The 23656-nt window shown below is 37.5% G+C and overlaps 1 protein-coding gene across 8 annotated transcripts in view; it reads right to left on the bottom strand.

Annotated features, from left to right (window-relative positions):
• Positions 1-23656, bottom strand: part of LOC117385980 (multiple PDZ domain protein) — a 69737-nt gene that overhangs the window by 27810 nt on the left and 18271 nt on the right. For 6 of the 8 annotated variants that reach the window (XM_033983282.2, XM_055228962.1, XM_055228963.1 and 3 more), the window contains 17 exons: positions 23284-23536; positions 20650-20736; positions 20319-20398; positions 19346-19492; positions 18567-18731; positions 17844-18029; positions 17117-17326; positions 13901-14068; positions 12572-12724; positions 9587-9922; positions 8301-8412; positions 7594-7792; positions 6006-6047; positions 3830-3931; positions 3674-3751; positions 1944-2121; positions 1732-1842 (listed from right to left, as the gene is read on the bottom strand). In XM_033983282.2, coding sequence (XP_033839173.1) covers positions 1732-1842; positions 1944-2121; positions 3674-3751; positions 3830-3931; positions 6006-6047; positions 7594-7792; positions 8301-8412; positions 9587-9922; positions 12572-12724; positions 13901-14068; positions 17117-17326; positions 17844-18029; positions 18567-18731; positions 19346-19492; positions 20319-20398; positions 20650-20736; positions 23284-23536 — 2607 coding nt within the window. The remainder of the gene's footprint in view (positions 1-1731; positions 1843-1943; positions 2122-3673; positions 3752-3829; positions 3932-6005; positions 6048-7593; positions 7793-8300; positions 8413-9586; positions 9923-12571; positions 12725-13900; positions 14069-17116; positions 17327-17843; positions 18030-18566; positions 18732-19345; positions 19493-20318; positions 20399-20649; positions 20737-23283; positions 23537-23656) is intronic. The other 2 variants (XM_055228961.1, XM_055228965.1) reach the window with 2 other exon arrangements.

The following is a 23656-nucleotide window of genomic DNA, read 5'->3' as shown; positions in this document are numbered from 1 at the left end:
AATTGTAATGCAAAAAAAAATGGCTGTAATAAATTAAATGCAAATCTGTTGCGTGGAACATACAAGGCAAAGCAATAACATCTCCATGGAGGCAAGAATGTGGCATACCCTCCACCAGAAATATTACGCAATGCATCTTTAACTGTTTTGGAGGTTAAGATTTCAGAATTGCCGTTTGTGGATGGGTGTATCATCACTGGACTAAACTGCCGGCTTGAGTTGAGTCGATCAAAGTGAACAGACAAGCCGTTTTAGTCAGGCGTTTTGTTGAAGTGGCTTTCAATATGTGAACGTCAACATTATAAACTCACAGAGAGTACTTTCTTGACAGAATGGATCACCGCAGACTTTCTCTCTGGCAGAAAGCAGAATGGAAACGTCGGGATACAAAATAACCTACCCGTTTTTAACTCCCAGAAGGAAATCTCCAATTCCATTTTGTCTTTATTTCAAAGTCAAAGGAGCACTTTAAAAGCAGATAGAGAAGGAACGAGGAGGAGGCGGCAAGAACGGTAGGAGGGGAGCCAGATAATACAAAAAAGATTAGGTGTGATGGATAGCTGATGCAACGGAAATAAAGAGACCAAAAAGAGGGAAACAGACAGATTACCTGGCATGTGCGATGTGGCATGCATGTAAGAGCAGTGGTGTGTTTTTCTACAGCAGACGATGGAGCTGGCCTATATAGTGACTCAGGCTGAGAAGCAGTGTGAAGAAGCACAGGTATTTTGAAGCCACATAACCAACTAATGCTAGAGATGAATCACATTTAAATTTATAGAAGACGAGATGTCCTTTTAAAAGAGCTAATATTACACTAATCTATGTTTTCTAATCTATGTTATAATGTTGTTTCCTCATCACAAACAGACCTGGAGTTGTGTTTTGTTCTCACACGTTTAACACCCAAACCCTGCATATTTATTTGAGTTATTCTCTCAAACTGAAAACACTCTGTTCCACCTTGTGATGTCATGTGGTAATACAGGAAGTGCTCCACTGTGTTTTTAAATCCATACACCTTCACTAGAATAATTCGGCCAATCCAATCTCTACTGAACTAAAGGTAAAAGGCAGATGTTAACTTAAAAAACTAACACTTCGTGACATCACAAGGTGGAACAGAGCATTTTGAGCTTTTGAAAGGTTACTCAAACACTTCAAGTGTGAATGAAAGAAAACACAACTCCAGGTATGTTTTTGAGGAGGTAACAACATTATAACATGGGTTAAAGCTCACAAGAGTCAATTTTGTAGGTAAATAAATGTGCTTGTATAGTTAAAATCAGGTACTTCAACATCAAATATGGACAAAAACCAGACAAATTTGATAAGAATATTGCTTTAGAAAGATGTCTAGGATTCTTCATTTTCTTTCAACAAATGAAACAGTGTTATACTTAAGTTCACCAATTATTAATACCTCTTTTAATTTACATTGAAGTCTCGCTTTAAGTACAAATAGTGCGTTTATGTGGCTTTACTAAAATGTGTTCATATCTATTCTAATTGCTAGAATATAAGTAGAAAAAAATAGAAAATGGCTATTGAATTTACAGGGTATATATGAGTTTATAAGGGGTAGGTTAGTATTGTTGTTTCTCAAAAAAGTGTATGTTTTGAGAGCAAAAAGAAAATTGAAAAAAAAAAAAAAAAGTGTTGCCCTTAAATTTGTAGAATCTGTTCCCTAAAACAGACATTAACAAATATAAGTGATTGAAACTGTTTTACCCTTGGCCTGTTGATGAAGCTTTGGACCACGAAGCACACTGGGTTTCCTGCTTTGCGTATAGCCTCCACCGCCTCCTCATGACTCGCATCCCTCAGGTCGACTCCATCCACCTGAAAAACCCCGCACGAATTTTGTTCAAGACCGCTAAACTCTTACTCAACAGGCAATATATCAACTGCGGTGCAACTGTCCTTAAACGCTCCCTCCTCACCTCGACGATTCTGTCCCCGGTCTTCAGAGTCCCGTTCTGTCCGGCGGGGCTGTCCTCCAGGATGTGTTTGATAAAAATGCCCCTCATCACTTCTCCGTTGCTAAGGCGACTGCCCATCCCGCGGCCCCCGACGATACTGATCCCCAGGGACTTGCCCGCCGCTCGGTAAAGCTCCACTCTGGGGGAAGGAACAAATGTCAGATAGGTTTGTTTACACTCAAAGCTACTACGATGTACTGGTATAAAACTCAACTCTGAGGTATCAAGTGTTAGGTTCATGAGATTTTTGGGATAACTTTTTTTTTTTGTTAAAGGGCCCATATTACACTATTTTCTGGTCTATATTATAATGTTGTTTCCTCATCAAAAAATATACAGGGAGTTTTGTTTGTTTTCATTCACAAATCCTGCATATTTAGGCCGTGTTCTTCCCTCAAAAAGAAAACACTGTTCCACTTTGTGTAATACAGGAAGTGGTCCACTGTGTTTTTAAACTCCATACACCTTTACTAGAATTATTTGGATGATTTCCGCTCTGGGATTACCAATCTATACTGAACGAAAGGTTACGGTAGCTGTTATCTTGAAAACTACTACTTCATGACATCATAACTAAACCAGGACAGAACCAGGGCTAAACCAGGAGTAAACTAGGACTAAACCAGGACTAAACAAAACTGAACCAGAACTAGGCCATTACTAAACCAGGACTGACCGAGACGTATACAACGACTAAACCAGGACTAAACCAGGACTAAGGCGTTACTAAACCAAGAATAAACCAAGACCAAACCAGGATTAAACCAAGACTAAACCAGGACTAAGCCATTACTAAACCAGGTCTAAACCGGGACTAAACGAAGACTAAATCGGGGCTAAACCTTGTGAAACAGAGCATTTTGAGCTTTGCAGATGCACACAGACTGATTAATGATGCAGGATTACTCAAACATGTGTGAATGAAGCAAAAAAAACAACTTCAAGTATGTTTTTGAGGAGGTAACAACATTCTAGCATGGCTTAAAGATCACAAGAGTTGATTTAGTGTAATGTAGGACCTTTAAAATGCTAAAATTACAAGATGGATCAGTACAATTACTAAATGAATGTTTTATCATGGTTGTATCAGCCACAAAAAAACATAGACTAAGATTAGGTTAAGGCAGGGGCGTCCAAACTATGGTCCAGGGGCCAAATGTGTCCCTCAGACCAGTTTTTATTGGCTCTCAGACCTCCTGCTGAACCCACCCAGTTGATCATAAGCAGTACTTTTAACAGGAAATTAAACTATTTCTATCACTATAACGTCAAACATCACATTGCAGTGTGATACAGACCCAAAATGAATGTGTTTCAAGCCTTATTAATACACAGCGGCTCTGTCAAAGCTGTGTATAAAGCACCGCACTGCATTGATCACCGGTCTGTGGCCCTCCGCGTCGAATATGTTCTGAGATGTGGCCTTCGATTAAAAAAAGTTTGGGCACCTCTGGATTAAGGTATACTTTAAATAAAGGCATGGAAGAGAAACTGTGTAGAAGACACAATCGTATTAAAAAACTTGATTGTAAGTAATCTACCGTAATAGTATTTGTACATTTGACATTCATACATATTTAAATTACTATTAAAAGTGAGAGATTTAGTCGCATAATAAATTACAAGTTTGTGTACTACTAATGATATTTTGTACTTGTGGAAGTTTCTAGTGAGATTGATGATCCACTTACTTTCTTGGTTGATTCCAGTTGCTGTACGCACTCTCCTCTCCCTCTCCGTCCTCACGCTCAGGCAGATTAGGAACACTTCTGAAATGGATCAGTCATATTAAAATACACACTTTTGTTTTTCGGAAAAGCTACAAAACGGTCAGAACTGAGACTTACCGTGAAGGAGGGGGCGGGATGTCCTCAGGCTGGTGAGCGTCTTTAGTTTGTTCAAGACTGGCTTTGTACTCCTCTAAGTATTCAGCCGGGACATATGTGATGCTGAAAATGCAGGTAAATAGAGTAGGTGTTATAATGTGTTTGTATATTATTCCGTCTATCTTTCTTTTTTCATTGCTCCCTGGTACTATAAAAATTAAACAATGAACCTGACTAAAATAAATGCTTTTTTAAAAATCTTTAATAAGCACACTATTCTTGGGGTAAGAGTTTATACCAGATGCCCTTCCCAATGCAATCTTCTTCATTTACCCAACGATGGAACACAGGCTTTCCTAGTATTAAAACACTGATTTGCACAAAATATTGTAATTTGAACGTTCTTACGAGCTTGTAGATGCTCTTGTGTAACTTTTCTGGACTCGTCTCCATGGTGTTACGGATGCAAGCAAGGCCAAGCAATAACATCTCTATGGAGACAAGCTGGTGGTTTAGCCTCCGAAAGAAAAGTTACGCAGAGCCCCGTTTAACGCATCTTACAAACGTGATGAATATCTTAATTTTCAAAGTATACAGATTTAAGTATTGGCCTCGCTTTTGTCTGGACTGTACAGTAATTTTGCCTTATAATTGTACAAAATCCGGCAACTATCTTTACTACGTTCCTATCATATGTCTCTTTCCCTCATTTCCTTCTTGAGTGGCACCAAATCAAGTCATCAGAGTCTGGTTTCCACTTAAAACGTGATTTCAGAGCGTTTCACAGTAAAGCCGATCGCGAAGGGCACATTAACACATGGGCGCGCCGCTGCTGCTGACAGATCCTCCGGCAGATGGGTTGATTTGGTTTGGAGAGACGGCAGCGTGCGAATGGAGAAGGAGAATGAATCCCGGGGAAATAATGAAGCAGATGAGGCGGGACATTAGGAACAAAAACAGCATGCAGTGAGCAGTACAGAAGTGAGTCAGAAGAATGTGTGTTAGACCCGGGACCAACAAACACTGATGTTAGAAGTGCCGTGCGATGCAGAGGAGAACAGATGCAACTGCGGAGTGTGCAGCTGCGATTTATCCAGAAAAATTACAGAATATGTCTTTGAAAATTCATTTACAGTTCTGTGCAAAAGTAAGGAAAATGTATGTTCAGATTGTGTTAAGCAGAAGGCTTAACCAATGCTGAATCAAGAATAAACCAAGAGCAAATCAGGATTAAACCAGGACAAAACCAAGACTAAACCAGGACTAGCCCATTACTAAACCAGAGCTAAGTCATTACTAAACCAGGACTAAACCAAGACTAAACCACAGCTAAACCAAGACTAAATCAGGACTAAGTCATTACTAAACCAGGACTAAACCAAGACTGAACCAGGACTAGGCCATTACTAAACCAGGACTAAAACAAGACTAGACCAGAGCTAAACCAAGATTAAATCAGGACTAAACCGGTACTAAACCAGGACTGAACCAGAACTAAACCAGGACTAAACTAAGTCATCCCTAAACCAGGACTAAACCAAGACTAAATGTACCAGGATTAAACCAGGACTAAACCAGAGCTAAACCAGGACTAAGTCATTACTAAACCAGGACTAAACCAGGACTAAGTCATTACTAAACCAGGACTGAACCAGGACTAAACCAATACTAGGACGTATACCAAAACTAAACCAGGACTAAACCAGAGCTAAACCAGGACTAAACCAATACTAAATGGTACCAGGATTAAACCAGGACTAAAGCAGAGCTAAACCAAGACTGAACTAGAACTAAGCCATTACTTGAACATATACCAGGACTAAACCAGGACTAAAACAGAACTAAACCAGCACTAAACCAGGACTGAACCAGGACTAAACCAGGACTAAGGCATTACTAAACCAAGACTAAACCAAGACTAAGCCTTTACTAAACCAGGAATTATGTTTGATATAAATCCAAACCTACATGAGCAGTGACCTTGACTTAGCAAATACAATAATTCACCAACCTTTGCACAGTACTGTAAGAATACTGTCACATTTTACATTTGTCCTGCCAATTGAACATATTCTGGATAAATCTAAGGTTGTAGACTGCATGAGCCCAGCCACCAGTCAAAGAAGTATAAGAAAATAAATCGAAGGGGGCAGTTGTAGGTCAGATGAGCACCAGCGTGGAAGTTAGTCATACTCACACATAAAATGGGCACAGATCGTCCTCAGGTGCACAAGCAGATCTAGAATGTGAAGAGTTGCCTTTTTATGCACCAAAGCTAACAAACTGCCCAGCTTAGTTCACAGCAAGCACAATTTGAAAACACTGCATTCGATTAAGTCAAGTGAAATCCCTCCCTAGAAAATCAATGTAACTTCGAAATGTACATCTATGTAATTTACAAATTTTATCACGTATAAATTGTTGGAGAAAATACAATCTCTAGGAAAATGTAGGTTTTCTTTTAACTAGCCACATCTAACAAATATATATCTTTAACATACTAGTATTAATTGTTGCTCAAAAGTGGTGGAAGTAGTAAAGTATTGCACTTAAGTCAAATTTTTAGGGATCTGTAATTTGCTTAAGTAACTTTTATAGTGGATACTTTTTACTTTTACTTCACTACATTTGAGAGTAGACATCTGTACTTTCTACTCCATTACATTTTGGAACAGGACTGAAAAGCAAAAGAATTTTTCATATGATTTGAGAAGATATTTTTACCATGTTTTGTGGTAACATCATGACTAAAGTTTTCGAGTTCAAGCTTCGGCTTTGAGCGAACAAAAATAAATACACAAAATTCAGAAGAAAAATGGAGAAATGGATTTGTATCGCTACTGCTTGAGCAAAATATGTATCATTCTTTAATCAATTTCACTGCATTTAACACTTGAACACATTAACAACATTCAAAATCTGTGTGAAATACTTTTACTTGTTACCCTAAAAGTACATTTCTTGAATGTTTTTAATTACATAGATTTTTTTTCATGTGATATTTTTACTTTTTTTACTCAATATCTGTAACAAAAATACTTCATCCACCACTGCAACAGGTTCACAGAATGTTTCTATATGTATTCCTTGGCAAAAGAAAAATATAAAATCTGTCAACTGGACAAAACATTGTAGGAGTGAAGAGGTTTCGCTGCTCATCTTCAGTTCTGGTCAGAATACTGGTGAACACTGCCTTATATCTATCTGAAAAGAGGAGCTGACTACACTGAAACTTAAAAAAAAAAACACACAACTATTGTTTGCAGTTTCTGTATATAGGGTAGGTCTATTGTGTTACCCTAAGTCTGAACTGTACCTGCATCCTACTTAGCAGAATCATTCAAGCCCCTAATGAGCGAGAGACTCAGGACTGCAACATTTTGTGCAGTTGACAGATGTTATACTTTTCTTTTGCCACGGATCAGACCTGGACGACTGAGGGATTACACAGATATACGTATTCTTTATATGATTAGCTGTGACTTATCTTATTTTCTCCTGTTGCTTCCATTACAATCTGGCAAAGAATGATGATTAATTAAGCCAGAGAGACCTACGAAAGTTAGGTGGCATAGAGAAATTTGAAGACTATTTTGATCATTAATGGAAATATTCTAACAATTTTAACACGACTACTGTTATATGACTCCTGCTATATTTTTTCCACTAAATGAGTTGAAGTTAGTCATTAGAACGTGGAATCAAAACTTCATAATCAACATAATTAACACATTCACGGCGGTGTGTAACCAGCGTTTCACCATTAACTTGTCATGCCGCCTTACCCCATGTCTGGACCAATCAGAGAGTGCCTTCGGAGCATGGCACGGGCCTGGGCGTTGGTCAGATTGGCGGTGGGCTCCCCGTTGATGGCGAGGATGAGGTCGCCGACACCCAAACGCCCATCGCGGCTTATGGAGCCACCGTGAATGATACTGCGGACGAGCATTCCCAACCCGTCCTTCATAGCGCTTACTGTCATCCCTAGGCGAAATTATGCGGGAAAAAATGCAAATTAGTAAATGAAATATCTTGAAACTCAAATATAAATTGTCTTTCAGTGACAATCCATACGATTTGTGACAGCTCAACAAACTTGCATTGGAGTACATGTGAATAATCAGCCCATCTGTTGTGTCCTTACTGTTTAAAGAGTTGAAATTATGTTTGGAGAAGTACAGGACACAACAAAAGCAATAAATACCTATTATAAACTGTAGGTTAAATGTGCACTATGCAGCTTCACTGGCAGAAGGAACATTCCAGCCAAAGCAATATGCACCATTAAATTAAGAAAATATAGACATACTTTGCCTTAGAGCAGGTTTTGAAATGCAAATAAATACTCAAAAACAGCAGAAAAACAAAAAAACAAAAACATAACCGAAAAGTCTATTCAATAAAATGTGACACAAAACTAAAAACAATGCAATTTTCAGACCAAAACTCACTTGTATAAAAAAGAGAATGAAATAAATAGATTAACACAAACCTAGGCTAGAATTGCCCTTGACAACCGTGATGGTCCTTTCAAAATGGCTCCCGGAGGTCAGTGCTTCCTTGTCTTCATCATCTGCTGTTTCTTTTTCAGCCGTGTCCTCGTCCTTGGGAGAAAAATATAGTTATTCATGAAAGAAAGAAATATGTGAACTCAAATTCATAACACCACAAGGGTCTCATGAGAAAGGGTAGTGCAATTAAAGGCTTAAAATGTGTTTATCTAATATTTTAAAAGACAGGATTCCAACAAAGATAGTATTTCGGTTGATTTAGCCATTGTTGTGTTGTTTACTTCATGTAATAGGGTTTTCAGGGTAGGTCTGTCAATTGCTATATCGACTTATCGTATATGAAAGGTAGAACTATATATTTGGAGCCTCAATATTTATCGAGTTTTTGGGTTTTGTTTTTTTTTTGCAAAACTGGGGAGATTTAGAGTATTTTTGCTGTAATAAGATAAGATTTGAGCTGTAGAGAGGTGAATAAGTCCCTTTTTTAAGCCAATTATTGATATATTCTGCTATTTATTTGTTGTAGCTCATGTCTTTTAATGCAACAGTGAGATTTAAAAATGGTTTACTGGGATTATTATTTCAATAATCTTTTATTTTATTATCTTACATTATTTACATCTTAATTAGTGGCATAAAATAGTTTCAGTATTATGGTTGATTGCAATATTTCTCTGTAGCAATATATATCATGCTTCAAAATATGTTATCGTTGCAGGTCTATTTCAGGGTTTGTGGTAGTGACAGTAGTTAATAGGAGGACTATGAGTAGTAGCAGTAGTAAAAGTACCAACAGTAGCAGTAATGGAACCAGCTAGGAGTGTGTACTTTGTAAAATAAATTCCATCCTCAGCATAGTTTTAGTATTTGTTTTGATTTTTTTTTTTTTTCAACATAATAATGTGCATGTAAAAATATGCAGTTTTGATAAATTTGGGGGATTTTTTTTAGATTAAGTCAAACATCATTCTTCCTTATAATTTTTGATATTTGACTTAATCTAAAAAAAATCCCCAAAATGTATTAAAACTGCATATTTTCACAAAGTACACACTCCTAGCTGGTTCCATTACTGTTGCTAATCTTACTACTGCTACTACTCATAGTCCTCCTACTGTCACTACCACAGACCTTGAATTAGCAAGAAGAAGAACCCACTGTTGATTACTTCTTATTTTGTTTTTTATTATGTTTTACGCTGGAAAAATATAACATCGATGCAGCACCGACACAATTACCCGCTAGTGTTTTTCCATCTTATTCTTACCTTCAACAACATCTTCATATCCTCCATATCTGCAAACGCCATAGGAGGCTCTGTGTAGTGAAGAGACCCCTCCTCATCAATACTGTTTCTCTTTTGAGTCATTTCTGCAAACGGACTATACGAGTGCAAACCATCCGCTGGTTTGTCTTTGCCGCTGTGGGTTGCCATGTACTGATCCGGACTGGTCACGATGGAGTTAAAATCCGGGATATTGCTTCGTAAACTTGGAGGACTGTATGTGCTTGTGTTTTCCATGGAGAAAGGAGGAGGTGGAATCTCATCTTCCAGACCGGTTGTTACAAAATGTGGGTCCAGCAAGTCGAGGTGAGCAGAAAGCTATAGTGAAAACAAAGCAGAGGCACCCATTATTACACAAAAAAAACAAAAAAAAACCACTGGTTCTGTTCCATTATAGGGCTATCAAAAGTAGCCGATAGAGAGTTGCTATTTAACCAGTGCAAATGGAGGACATAATAAGATAATAAGGAGAAGACTGATTTTGCAAATGGCACTAGGGTAAGTACTTAAGCAAATAGGAAAACAGGAAACCAATTACCGTGCATTTTAGTTCATTCAAGTGTAAGTCATCATTACTATGCCAACAAATCCATTAAAGGTGCACTAATAAACCTGAAGATGTTACTGCTATGGAGATGTTATAGCTTTTCCCGGAATAGTGTTGAACTTATTTATCTCTGTAGAGACAACTCAGTAATGCCACAATTTTTTATTTTTATTTTATGAATATATGAAAGATTGATAGATGTATAGCAATAACTTCAAGTATCTTTAAATCAGATGTTCCTTTAAAGGGCCCATATTCTGGTATTTTTTGATCTACGTTATTAGATTAGTTAATATTGCTTCCTCATCACAACCAGACCTGGAGTTGTGTTTTGTTTCATTCACACATGTTTAACAGCCAAATTCTGCATATTTAGGCTGAGTTCTTCTCAAACAGAAAGCACCCTGTTCCACCTTGTGATGTCATCATGTGGTAATACAGGAAGTGCTCTACTGTGTTTTTAAACTCCGCACACCTTCACGAGAATCATTTGATGATTTCAGCCCTGGAATTGCCCATCTCTAAACTGAACAAAAGGTCAAAGGTCACTGTTAGGTTGGACACTACAGCTTCATGACATCACAAGGTGGAACAGAGCATTTTGAAGTTTGGAGATGTAGACAGACTAATAAAAAAGGATTACTCAAACAAACTCCAGGTATGTTGATGAAGTGAAAGCATTCTTACACACTTTAATGCTCACGAGAGTCAATCTTGAGTAATACCAGACCTTTAATGACCATTTAGTCTTAAGCGCTATCCGTCTATGGTACAAATACGGAATGTAATATTTTCTTATAACTCATTACAGGGCTTTTTAAATGTCAAATGACATTTTAGTTCTCGCTAACAGCTCGCAACTGAGTAATTGTTTGCATGCATGAATAAGCTTTCCTCAATTATGCAGTGATCTATGTTTCTATAAGATGTCTGACTTTTACATCTTCCCATTTTGTTGAATGAATACACACTTTTAATCACGTTTTGTATATTTTAAACTGCTTAACGCTATGTAAACACGTACAGCAAATCCATTCTGCAACCTCCTTATTGTTTAAAATCAAATATTTCCTGTTTATTTACTTCACTGGGCACCCTTTCGCCATTCGTACTTTTTAGCGTGATCCTGTAAATGGGAGTAAGTGTGACCTTTAAGGCAAAATGAAAACACTTTTTATGCCCTTTGTTCCTCGTTGTTTGTTTTTCTTTGGGAATAAAAGTGTGGGCTGCGGACAAGAGGTGGCTAAGGCTGAAGTCCTCATAAAACACTCACTATTGTTTTTACTCAATTAAAACACTTCTCATGACATTTTGGCTCTGAGCAGCAGATTCAATAGCAATGGCCAGCTGCTGTATAGCTCAGTTCAGCAGAGGGCATCAGCTTTTAAAGAAGACTTAATCTGCTTTTTTTGTAGTTGTTTAGCATTCAGTCAACTCAATGTTATAATGGAACTATTGCAAATTCAGCCTGCAAGATACTTCACTGCTTCTCCAGAGTTTAACTGCTCCTCAGCCTTCATCACCTCACTCCTTTTACTCCTCCCGCTGCTCGCCACACCTCCTTTTTGTCCAATCAGCGCTCAGTCTGCCTGATTTAAACCCTCGCTGCAGATGCACGGTTGATTCGGTTTGTGTCGTGCTCCGCTTCCTCCCCAGCAACATCCCCTTAGCTTCTCATCCTCTCATCATTGCCTCTACTCTACTCTCCTCGGCCGTACCTCAAACACCTCCAGTGTCCAGACCCCGAGGGGAAGACATCTCCGGGGGTCTGAGCATCAAAGATAGCTCATTCAATAAAGCTTCCTGATACTTTTCTATTTGTGTCTGTTTGAGTCACTCCAGGTTGAAATATATTGTTTCCTCATCAAAAATATATGTACATAGAGTTGTGTTTTGTTTCATTTGCACATGTTTAACACACAGATCTTGCATATTTAACCTGAGTTCCTACATAGACCTTCGCTAGAATTATTTGGATCATTTCAGCCCTAGAATTGCGAATCTCTACTGAACAATCCGGAAAAAGTAGCTGTTAACTTGAAAACTAACAGTTCATGACATCACAAGGAGAAACACAGCATTTAAGCTTTGGAGCTGTAGACTGCAGTAGATTGGAATTATTTTTTTTATTTTTGCAAAGTGGCTAAGTGGCTATGTGTCGTTTTAGAAGCCTGGATTCTTAAATTTTTCTAATAAACACAACTAAGTACATGGATGTGTACGGGGATAGAGGATAGGTGAAAACTGCTATTTTTGGAGCACTCAAGTCTTGAATGCAACACAGCATTATTCAAACAAGTATGAACCCCAGTTAATGATGAGGGAATATCATTATAATAAGGTTAAAAAGCTCATTAAAGTCGGTTTTGCATAATGCGTCTTTCTATTTGCGGTGCTATTTACGCTGATATTACAGTTACCTTAGGTGTAGATGCGTGTAGAAAGTCTTGATCCACGTTACAGCTGCTGCCATGGAGAGCCATCATGGAGGCTTGAAAAGTGTCATCGTCGATAGAGGAGTAAGTATGCTCCAGTGCTTTTTCATCAGGCAGATCCGCTTCACTGGTGTCAATCTGAGACAATAGATGCATACTTTGTGACAGCAATCATGGGTATTACAAATTAATTCAAAACAAAGACGTTCAAGCTTTGAAGTATACCTCACTCAAAAAGCTAGAGTCTGGATTGAAATCAACACGCGGATACTAAACAATTTTCAGCACTAAAACTAGTATCAAAACAGGTTTAGCAGGTATCGATACTGGAAAAATACATAAATCGAACAAATTTGGACATTTCCTGGAAAATTGTCTCGTATGTATCTATGTAATACATTTCAAAATATGGCATTGAAATCAGAATCAAGCCTTTACCTTGGTAGCGAAATCAAAACTACATAAACTGGTACATTTTTTTCAAATAATTGTTCAGTGTTCTCTCTTTTACACACTACAGTGGTCCCTCGTTTATCGTGGGGGTCACGTTCTAAAAATAACGTGCAATAGTCGAAATCCGCGAAGTATCAGCTTTATTTTTTACAATTATTCTATATGTTTTGCAGCTGTAAAACCCCTCACCACACACTTTATACACTTTTCTCAGACAGGCGTTAACATTTTCTCACACTTCTCTCTTGTTTAAACACTCCGTATATTATATCCCTCTTCCTCGATCATTGCTTTAAATTTGTTCACATGCCTCTGCTACAGCGGTATCTGCATGGGCGGCCTCTCCGTGCACAGAAACACTTTTAAGTCTAATGCGTTTCTGAAATTTGTCGGTGCAGAACGTTTCATCGACATTGTGGGTTTTGTCGGGGAGAAATCTTGCAAACATACAGCACTTCAGAGTCACACTGCGATCCAACATTTATGTAAATTTCTGTGCAGGAGACACGGCACGGAGGAGACTGATGGACAATGGTCTACAGTCCCTTAGCCAATCACAATGCACGTTCATATGCTGTAAAAAAAAAAAAAAAAAAAAGGAGGCAAAATTGCACTACATATAGCGAGGGACCACTGTACTACACATTTACCAGCATTTTTCAGGATATAGAAATAACAAATGAGATCTGGACCATCTATAGTACAAAAACAGACCTGAAAAAGTACATGTAATCAAGTGTTTTTATCCACTTTCCAATTATAATCTCAAACAGCACCAAGATCACACAATATCTCATGTCAATATCTCTTATTTCCTGGTTGATTCCTTAGTTATGCAGTGCACCCATGACGCTAACTAACCAATGCAGGCTCTGCTCGGTAAAGGATGCCCTCAGAAGCCAGTCCTTCTTCCTCTCCTTCTTCAATCAAAATACTGTTGAAGTCAAATGAATGGATGGCGCTTGATGATGATGATGTAATTTGCTGATGACCGTATGGATATGGAGAGGGGGAATATCCACATATTCCCTAGGGAAAGTGGAGAGAAGCTTTCAGTGCCTCCAGGTTGATGATGTCAATGAGTTATGACCAAATCAGGAGGAGAAACGTTAGTATGGGATTAGTAGAAAGAGATGTAGATTGAAGAGGCTGATGATTTTTAAGGTTTGGCATGAAATGTAAAAGACACAAGCGGAGAGTGCTACTGCATTTGCTTGTGCATTGAAAAGTAAAGTAGTTTGCATAAAGCTAAAAATGGTTGGTTGCTATTCCCAAAACTGCTGTACTTCTCATTGGAAGCAATAGGTTATGACATAAAAAAATATATATATCAGAATTATGGTAAATAGTTGAATTTGCTGTTTGGCTGTAATTTTGCAGATCAGACCTGGTTTATGGTTAATATCTTTGTAATTAATTGCTGAGCCCATGCACATGAAGCAAGAAGTAGCACAAAGTCCAATGTCTTCTCTGTCAGCATAAATAAACAAAAGGGATTTTTCTCACAAAAGCTTCAGAAAACTGTGCCATTATTCAACCTCAAAAACGTGTCAGCTGAAAGAACGAAGATTAATATGGCAAGTTTGGGGAATCCCTGACAAATAAAATTGATGTTCAGCATTTGTGGGTTTTGGCAATATCATTTTAAAATGAATCTCCTGCCCCACATCTGAAATTATGACATGATCTTTAATTATGACGCAACCTATTTGAGCACTGATAGAACATGCAGGATTACTTTACTAGCATGAAACCAAACCAGTGGTGGAAGAACTAGTGAAGTTTGTAAAAATAAATAATAATAATAATAATAATAATAATAATAATAATAATAATAATAATAACAATAATAATAATAATAATAATAATAATAATAACAATAATAATAATAATAATAATAATAATAATTTTAAAAATAATAATAATTAATTAATAAATACATTTTTAAAAAAAGTAAAAGTAGAGATACTGGAGCAAAAAAATAAATAAATAAATAAAAAAGTTAAAATATGAGATGAAGAAATCAACTTAATTTACTTAAATAGATTAGTAGATAAGCAGATAAGTAGGCATCTGTTTAAAAATGTACTTAAAGAGTAAAAAGTAAAAGTATTATGCGCACATTTTGACATTTTACAATGTTTCAAATGTAGTAATTTTCATAAAGAATTGCGCTGAATTTCGTTCAATAGAAACAACTCACTCAATTTTTTTTTTTTCTAGCTAGTTTTATTTGTAAAGTTTTGTTTGTTCAAATTAATCTGTAAAGCACTTTGAATTACTTTGTGTACGAATTGTGCTGTACAAATAAACTTGCCTTGCCTACGAATGTGTTAAAAATAAAGCCCTCAGCCTTTTCAGCAGGTCTCAGACAATGATAAGAAAATACTTTTACTTTCCAGCCCTGTTCTAAAATGTAGTAAAGTACAGATACCCAAAATGTGTACTTTTTGTACTACTTTTACTCCATTACATTCCACCGCTGACCCAAACGCACCTCTACTGATGAGGATACAATGCAACATGGGTCCAAAAACAAAAAATATAGCTAAGAATAAGATTTTAAATAGCTTTTTAAATTGCAAAACCAACATTATGAAACTTCTATCCACAAGGACACACTAAATGCAAAAAAAAGCAGAGTGTTTGTACAATTCTGAGAGGCTATACACAAAATAGATGCCTTGCTGAGGAAATAGATAAATCCACATAGCCTTTCTATAGCTCTATAATCCTGCTAACCCTGTCTCTCCAAAAGGTCCTGCTGAGTAATCCAACGGTGGATTCAATATGAGGGGAAAATGCAGACGAAAATATATGAAATATACTAAGATTGACAAACATGACATATTCCAGACACTATTTTGACAAGTGCCCCCCTCTGTATTTAAATGCACAAGTGGGTCTGCGCACTTTGCAAAATTCAATAACATAATCATATGAAACAAAAGGGCACAGTGCATTCTGGGTAGCTCTCCTGCTTTCAGTTGAACAGTGGGTGGAATGCTAAACCATAGAGCCGACATCCGCTCTTTTCCCTGCATGAAAAATTCAAGTGCGTGTAAGCTGAGACCTCATGACTGGGTACTAAGTCGCATTACTCAAAAGGCTCGCTGACTCACTGGGTAGCACAAATACATACATTATATTCAAGCTGGCCGTTTGCGATAATTACTATATTGACTTCAGTGAATAATAAATGGAACAGTACTTTTTGGCGGTCAGTATTTATCATGTGTACTTTTTCTTTGTACAAACCAGGAACTTGTTGATATTTTTCTGTTCTACGATAAGATTTTGAGCTGTAGAGGGTTGAAAATAAATAACGTCTGACTCATTAAAGATACAAACTACTACGGTAAAGCACTTTGAATGTTATGTCTTTTAAAAGGTCGATATTGTGTTATTTTCAAATAGAAAACACTTTGTGATGTCATGTGGTAATACACTGTGTTTTTAAACTCCGTACACCTTCGCTAGAATCATTTGGATACTTTTAGTCGTGGGATTGCCAATCTCTACAGAAATAAAAGGTAAAAGTAGATGTTAATTTGAAAACTATCGCTTCATGACATCACAAGGTGGAACAGAGCGTTTTGAGCTTTGGAGACGCAGACAGAGTAATGATAAAAGGTAACTTAGAAATGTGTGAATGAAACAAAACACAACTTCTGGTATGTTTTTGAGGAGGAAACTACATTATAACATGGCTTAAAGCTCACAAGAATCAATTTTGCGTTACACAGGACCTTTAACAGTGATTTTTAATTGCATATTTCTATTCTACTGCAATTTCTATTCTTCTTCTGGAACTTTGTAGTGCAACATTACAATTCTCTCCCCCATCGCAGGACAAATAGGTTTATCTTATTTTACTACTTTGTGTACAACCTGTGCTAGACAAATAATCTAATCCTGTTTTAGGATGTCTGTAAGTAAATAATGGTTTATTTTCTATATTTTCTTCATCAATATGACACACTTCAAAATGTGTTATTGGGACAGCACGATCTTCAAGTCGATTAAGGAGAAGGTAAATTAATCTGTAACTCAAGACACACTGTTAAAGTTACTTACAGGTAGAGGTTTGGAGACGCCGATCTGGACTTTGCCGAGTTTAGCCCCCTTTAAAGCCTGAACAGCATCCTCTAAACTGGCATTTTCCAGATTAGTGGCATTCACATACATGAGGCGGTCTCCTGGCAACAACCTGCCGTCCTGCTCAGCCACCCCATCAGGGACCAGGGAGCGGATTACGATCACAGTCTTGCTGGGATCCATTGGGTCCTGTGAGAAATGTGACAATAATAAGATTAAACTTTTAAATGACAAAAGTTTACATTTATCATCTACATTTTGTTACAATTTATTTATTGTCTTATCTATGATTCCTTCTTCTTCTTTTGGAATATATGCAGCAACGAGTTATTGAAGGTTGTGAACGTCTCATCTAAGGCCTGGATGTATTTTATAGAATTGCATTTATCTAAGTTATACGACAGAACAGCACAGAACTACAACATCATTTAAAACCCCAGTAACTACTCTTTAAAAATAAGATGTTTAATTTTATCAAGGCATGTTTAATCTACAAATGCAGGAGAGCTCAAATGTTTTCCATTTCTATGCTCACAAAAAGTTTCTTCACATATTTTATAGTTCTGTTCACCTGCCTGGGGACTGCAGATGGAGCAATAGTTATATTTGGTTCAAATCTTGGTTCATCTTTTCTTTTCTACGATTAATGAACTTGTGCATGGTGCCTGAACTTAAATATTAAACTCAAACATTTGCGCATACTCACCTGATAGTCCAAAATGCTGAACCCCAGTCCTCCCTCTCCCTTCTCCAGCTCAATATTCTGCACCTCAAGTTCCCACATAGCCAGAGCAGATCCAATCGCTTCCTCTGCCACATTATCTTCTGTCACTTCCACTGCATTCACTTCTGCTTCCTCAGCCCCTAATACATTATTCAGGTCGATTTGTTTCTGGAAAAAAAGGTGTCCGAAATCTCAATATCAAGCTTGCTTTTACTTTTACACACCCCAATTTTGCTAGACTGCAGTTGTGTTTTGGCTCAGTTTTCTGGCAGCAGGTAAAAGAGATAGCAATGCTTTAGTAGAGTATCACAGACATGGCTGGAGAAATCAAACCAATTTCCAAGGGGCTTTTGATGTCTCATATCTAGCACAAATGTTGTTGGCTACAGCCTCTGGTCTCAATAAATGTTGACATACATGGTGCTTATACTGTACATTAAAACATAAGGTATTTGATAGGTTTTTTTGTTTTTTTTTAAATCTGGGTCCCAAGGTATAATTTTGTATGTACTATAAAAAAATAATGTTTCACCTAATTTAATTAAAACAAATACAAATAAAAAAATAAAAAAACAATAAAAAAATAAATAATAATAATAATAATAATAATAATAATAATAATAATAATAATAATAATAATAATAATACATAAACACATAAATAAAAATGATAAAACGTAAAAATAAATATGTTCTAGCCTCGTACCTGGAATTTAGTGATCAAATCCTCAGGCTCTGGTATGATGGAGTCCATATCCGTCTGTAGATGTGGAGCAGGTCTGCAGCACGTCATGTACACACACAATGGCAGCTCCTTCAGAATCCTCACCACTTCTTTGTGTGATTCACCAATTAGAGAAATCCCGTTGACCTATCACAGAGTATTAAACCAGTTAGACAATATGAATCACCAGGAGTAGGGTCGCACAATAAACAGATCAAAATGATAATGAGATAGTCCCTAGACTGTCCTCTGTAAAAAAAACAAAATATACAGTTTTTTATTGCTGTAATGATCAGATTTATATACAGCACTCAAAAACACTTTACACACAATAAGAAAACAGTTGAAGACGATGGTGGAAATCATTAGAGGAATGCAGGTTTGAACAGGTGAGTTTTTAGTAGTGATATGAAGCGCTGCGATGACTCCGAGTTCCTGATTGCTGTGGTTGTGGATTCGGTGCTTTGTCTTGATGAGGGGAGTGAGGAGGTTGGTATCGACTAATCTGAGGTGGTGGGTGGGACAGTGCCAATGGAAGAGGTTAGCGAGATACGGAGGAGCCAGATTATGGAGGACTTTATATTGGATGATGTGGTTTCTGGAGCGGGTGTGGGTGAGGAGGCGGGTGGCAGAGTTCTGGATGTACCTGTACCTGTAGTTTAGACCTCATCAAGCAGACAGAACCCTACTTTTTAAGCATACATAGTAAATCTATTCACAATCACAGCACAATACTGATAATAGTGACGTTGCCCCTGTACCTCGAGCAGCTCATCTCCACTGTACAGTTTGCCACAGCGACCCACAGGTCCCTCGGGCAGCACAGAGCGGATGTAGTGGTGCCCGCTGTTCACCTCCAAACTAATACCAAGACCACTGCTCTCACTGAACTTCTCCACTTGCGCCACCTGCCACACACAAGAACATTACGCCTCATTTAGGACAAAACACAGCTGCTAGATCACATAAAGGTTCACTATATAACTTTCATTGTGGAGGGTCCGCTACCTGCTTGTCTTCATAGCGATGCCAGTGCTCACTTTGCCTGGAATGTTAGTTAGTATGGCATTTAAATGATTGCGATCTTGCATTTATTTCATCATGGGTGCTTTTATTGCTCAAAAAATATCTTGAAAAATATTCTTACTGTGAGTGCCTCTTCACAGATTTAACCTGAAACTTCACCTGCTTGTCTCCATGGTGACAGATTAGATAATGTAATTCTTTGAAACATTCCAGGCAAAGCTAAAAACATGGAAAATAACACGTGGCAGACCCTCATAGTGAAAAGTTCCATAATGCCTCGTTAAAATAGAAAATCCTTACCATAATTGAGTTATAAAGAGGATAACAAATATCAAACTAAAGTGCATGCTGCTTTTTCTATCGTATTATAGTCTTAGTTCAAATCCAAAAAGAAATATTTGAATTATTAAGATGCAGCTGTTACATATACTACAGATAACAGTGTAAAAATAAATAAATACCGTATTTTCCAAAGTATAAGTCGCACCGGAAGGTCAAAAAATGCATAATAATTAAGAAAAAACACGGTTGTCAGGTTGTCAGTGTGACCGTAACAAAGATGTAAAATTATATACTCAGATGCAACTTATATTCCACATATAAGTCACATCTGAGTATAAATCGCACCCCCGACCAAACTATGAAAAGAAAAAAACGTGCGACTTGTAATCCGGAAAATACAGTATTCGCATTGTCTGACAAACTTACAACAACTTCATTATTTGGTCCCAGAATCTCCAGCCACTTCTTGACAAGTTCTTCTTCTTCAAATGGTGCCAGTTTCATTCCTGCAATAAAAACAAACAAAAAAACATCATTATTAATAAGCATTCACCATCATTCACCCATGATAAATACATACACAATGCAGTAATACATAGCTTTCTGACATGTTTTTGTATAGACGACGGTTCAAGCATCACACAGGGGTCCACACGGGCTCTGCGTCCCAGTGGTCCCGACCCCAGTAGCTCTTATCAGCCAAATGCATGCCCACTATCTGTACTTGTGTATTTAAGGAGGGCTCCCGGGCTCCTACCATGATTGTCTTGTGTTAGGTGATCCGCCTGTCTGCTGATATCAGATCCTTCAGGCTTTGTATGGCACTGCCTTTCATCGGGGGCCACTGTAAACATACACAATGAAAGCTAAGACAGACAGGAGCGCGCATCGGAGCAGGCAGCTGACAAATGCACTACCGGTACAAAGCAAGGGGAAAAAAGACACCTTCACGGCAGCGCTACACATGAGTGATAAAGATTCAAATGGCTTTTCTTCTATTCAAGGAGCCTGTATTTTTTAAACAATAAATTGCATGAGCAGTTACATTTGTTATGATGGTTTCCGAGATTATTTCAGCATATTTGACTGTTAATAATCTCAAAGCTAAGAATCACTTTTATTAGAATCCGAAAACATAAAATAAACAGCCTATTAAATTCAAATTAATTAAAATAAAGACTACCCATATTATTATTATTATTATTATTATTATTATTATTATTATTATTATTATTATTATTATTATTATTATTTGTGTATTTATTTTAATTTATTTTTTTTAATACCTCAGTTTTTGATGCTGTTTTAATATTTATTATACCTCAAAATTACCAATAGCGTTAGCACTAAGACACAAACATCCCTTTATTGTGCACAGAGCCAATTAGGACCAAAACTAAACCAAAAAATAATGCTATAATAATATAATAATGCTACTATTTTTTGTCTGGTTAAAAGTAGTAATGGTTGTAGCAAAAGTAGACATATTCTGGGCAGTAATAATAATTTTCCAGATATATATTGCAGTTTTTTACAGTGGACCTTTCACAATAAGAACTATCTAAGGAAATATTTCGTTTGCCGAGTACCACTAGATCCAAACCAGGTATAAAACAGGAATATGCCATATAGGAATTAAGGTTAAACCATTGCCACACCATTCAAACCAATAACTGAAAATGTGACTCTAAATTAAGCACATCTGACGCACAATTACCGCAGTTTGGGTTACACAACAGTATGAAGAGTGATTACTATGCCTTTATGTATTCATTCTCCATACTTAGCGCTATAGGATAAGCTTCATTTGTAGTCACAGCTGCTTTGGGGCAAACTGACAAAAATTGTAGCTGCCTTTCTACACCGATGGTCTCACTAACCACCACCGATCCTTCATACAACAAATTCACACAGGCAAGGTGTGTGAAGTGTGAAGTGTTTTGCCCGAGGACACAATAATAGTGACTAGAGAGAGGTTACATGGCTGCTCTCACATTCCTCTTCTCCTTTAAAACTCCTGCAAGACCTCAGTGTCATCTTTTGACAGGCTCCTCGTCAGATTGACTCTGCCCTGTGCTCACAGTCTAGTGCTAATGCTGTGTTGCTTTACTTCGCCTTGTCACATCTAATTATAATTTGGCTCAATCAATCACTACTGACACTAAATAACTCAGGAGTGTTGGTTTCTTGCCTCTCTAATAGCCTGCAGCTCCTGTCAGTACATCAGTGCCAGAATCTCTCAACCTGCTACTCCGATATAAATATTACAAAGCAAAGCAAACATGTCAAAGTTGTGTTGTTTTTATTAATTCAATAATAAATTCTGTTCAAATTTGTTTGTAAAAATAACTGTTTTCCCCATGATGTTGACAGATGGTAGCTAGTAAGTAGTTATAATTTGAATTTGCAGTATCTTTTTGTTTTTGTGGCTGTGGTTATTTGTATTTTTGATGTTTTCATGTAGGGTTTGGCAATTAATCAAATTTTGACCGAGGTCCGATCATTTAAAGGTCGTTTAGCCATGTTATAATGTTGTTACCGCATCAAAAACATACCTAGAGTTGTGTTTTGTTTAGTCAAAGCTCAAAATGTCCTGTTCCACATTGTAATCTCATGTAGCCATAGTTTTCCAGGTCAGAAATTATCCAAATAATTCTACCAAAGGCGTATGGAGTTTAAAAACACTCCACTTCCTGTATTACCACATGACGTCACAAGGGGGAACAGAGTGTTTTCTATTTGACAGAAGGGCTCAGCCTAAATATGCAGGATTTGTGTCTAACTAAATACAACTGAGGAAACCAACATAATAACATAGATCATAAAATATGGGCACTTTAAATTGCTAATAGTATGCTTGGGTGTTTGAATCGAATGGGTCTACAGCCAATCATCCGTAAGTAAAAGTATGGAATGGTTTGGAGCAGAGTTCAGATATTGGCAGAAATTGGACTATTTTTTGTGTCTGTCTGCTTTATGTTCTTAAAATCAATATCGGGAGGCATTCTTGTTATATAGCTCAGCCCTAATTTAATGTCATTTTTCATTAAACAATTCTGAAATCTTTACCCACACCATTGAGCACATTTCAGCTTTGTATCGATGGGTTTCAGATACAAGAATGAGGATGTTATACCAGATGTGGGGCAAGAACAAGATTTTCCCTATTGTTTACCCTGTTTAAGTATTTAAAAGGCAAATTCACAAATGTTGAACTTGAAACTGAAATTTATATTAGTGACTACGCTCAAAACTCGCCGCATGACAACAAAACTCTGCATTTTAACCATTTTAATTTAGCTGCCCACATGTGTATTAATTATTAATGGCCTATAGAATGTTATGGCGTCATCTGCCCAGCAACCAGCAATTGTTTTACACTGATTCTTACCTTGAACATAGTCTTCTTCCCTGTCCCTCTCCAGCTCGAACTCCCTCATAGCGGAGCAGGTAGTGGGTGGGCCGGTTGTGGGCGGGGCGGAGGTGGCGGGGGACAGGATGGCAACACTAGGAGCCAACGCGGGGGGGATCTCCTCAGGTCTAAAGCCTCTTCGGATGAGCTGAAGGTGCACCGTCTGCCCTGTGTGTCTCAGCACTTCCACTGCCTGCTGATTGGTGTATCCTTGAATGTTTACACCGTCTACCTGCAGGGGGCAACGCAGCATGAGCTCAGGGATTAAGAGGAATGGCAATTTTGGAGGTAAGGCAGTGAGCTAATTTAAAGATGCACTTTTTAACTTTTTGGCTTGTCTCCATGGAGATTA

The sequence above is a fragment of the Periophthalmus magnuspinnatus genome, chromosome 18 (assembly GCF_009829125.3).
Source record: "Periophthalmus magnuspinnatus isolate fPerMag1 chromosome 18, fPerMag1.2.pri, whole genome shotgun sequence".
Taxonomy (NCBI): domain Eukaryota; kingdom Metazoa; phylum Chordata; class Actinopteri; order Gobiiformes; family Gobiidae; genus Periophthalmus; species Periophthalmus magnuspinnatus.
Note: the sequence above shows the minus strand (reverse complement) of the source record. Positions and strands in the feature narration are given on the sequence as shown.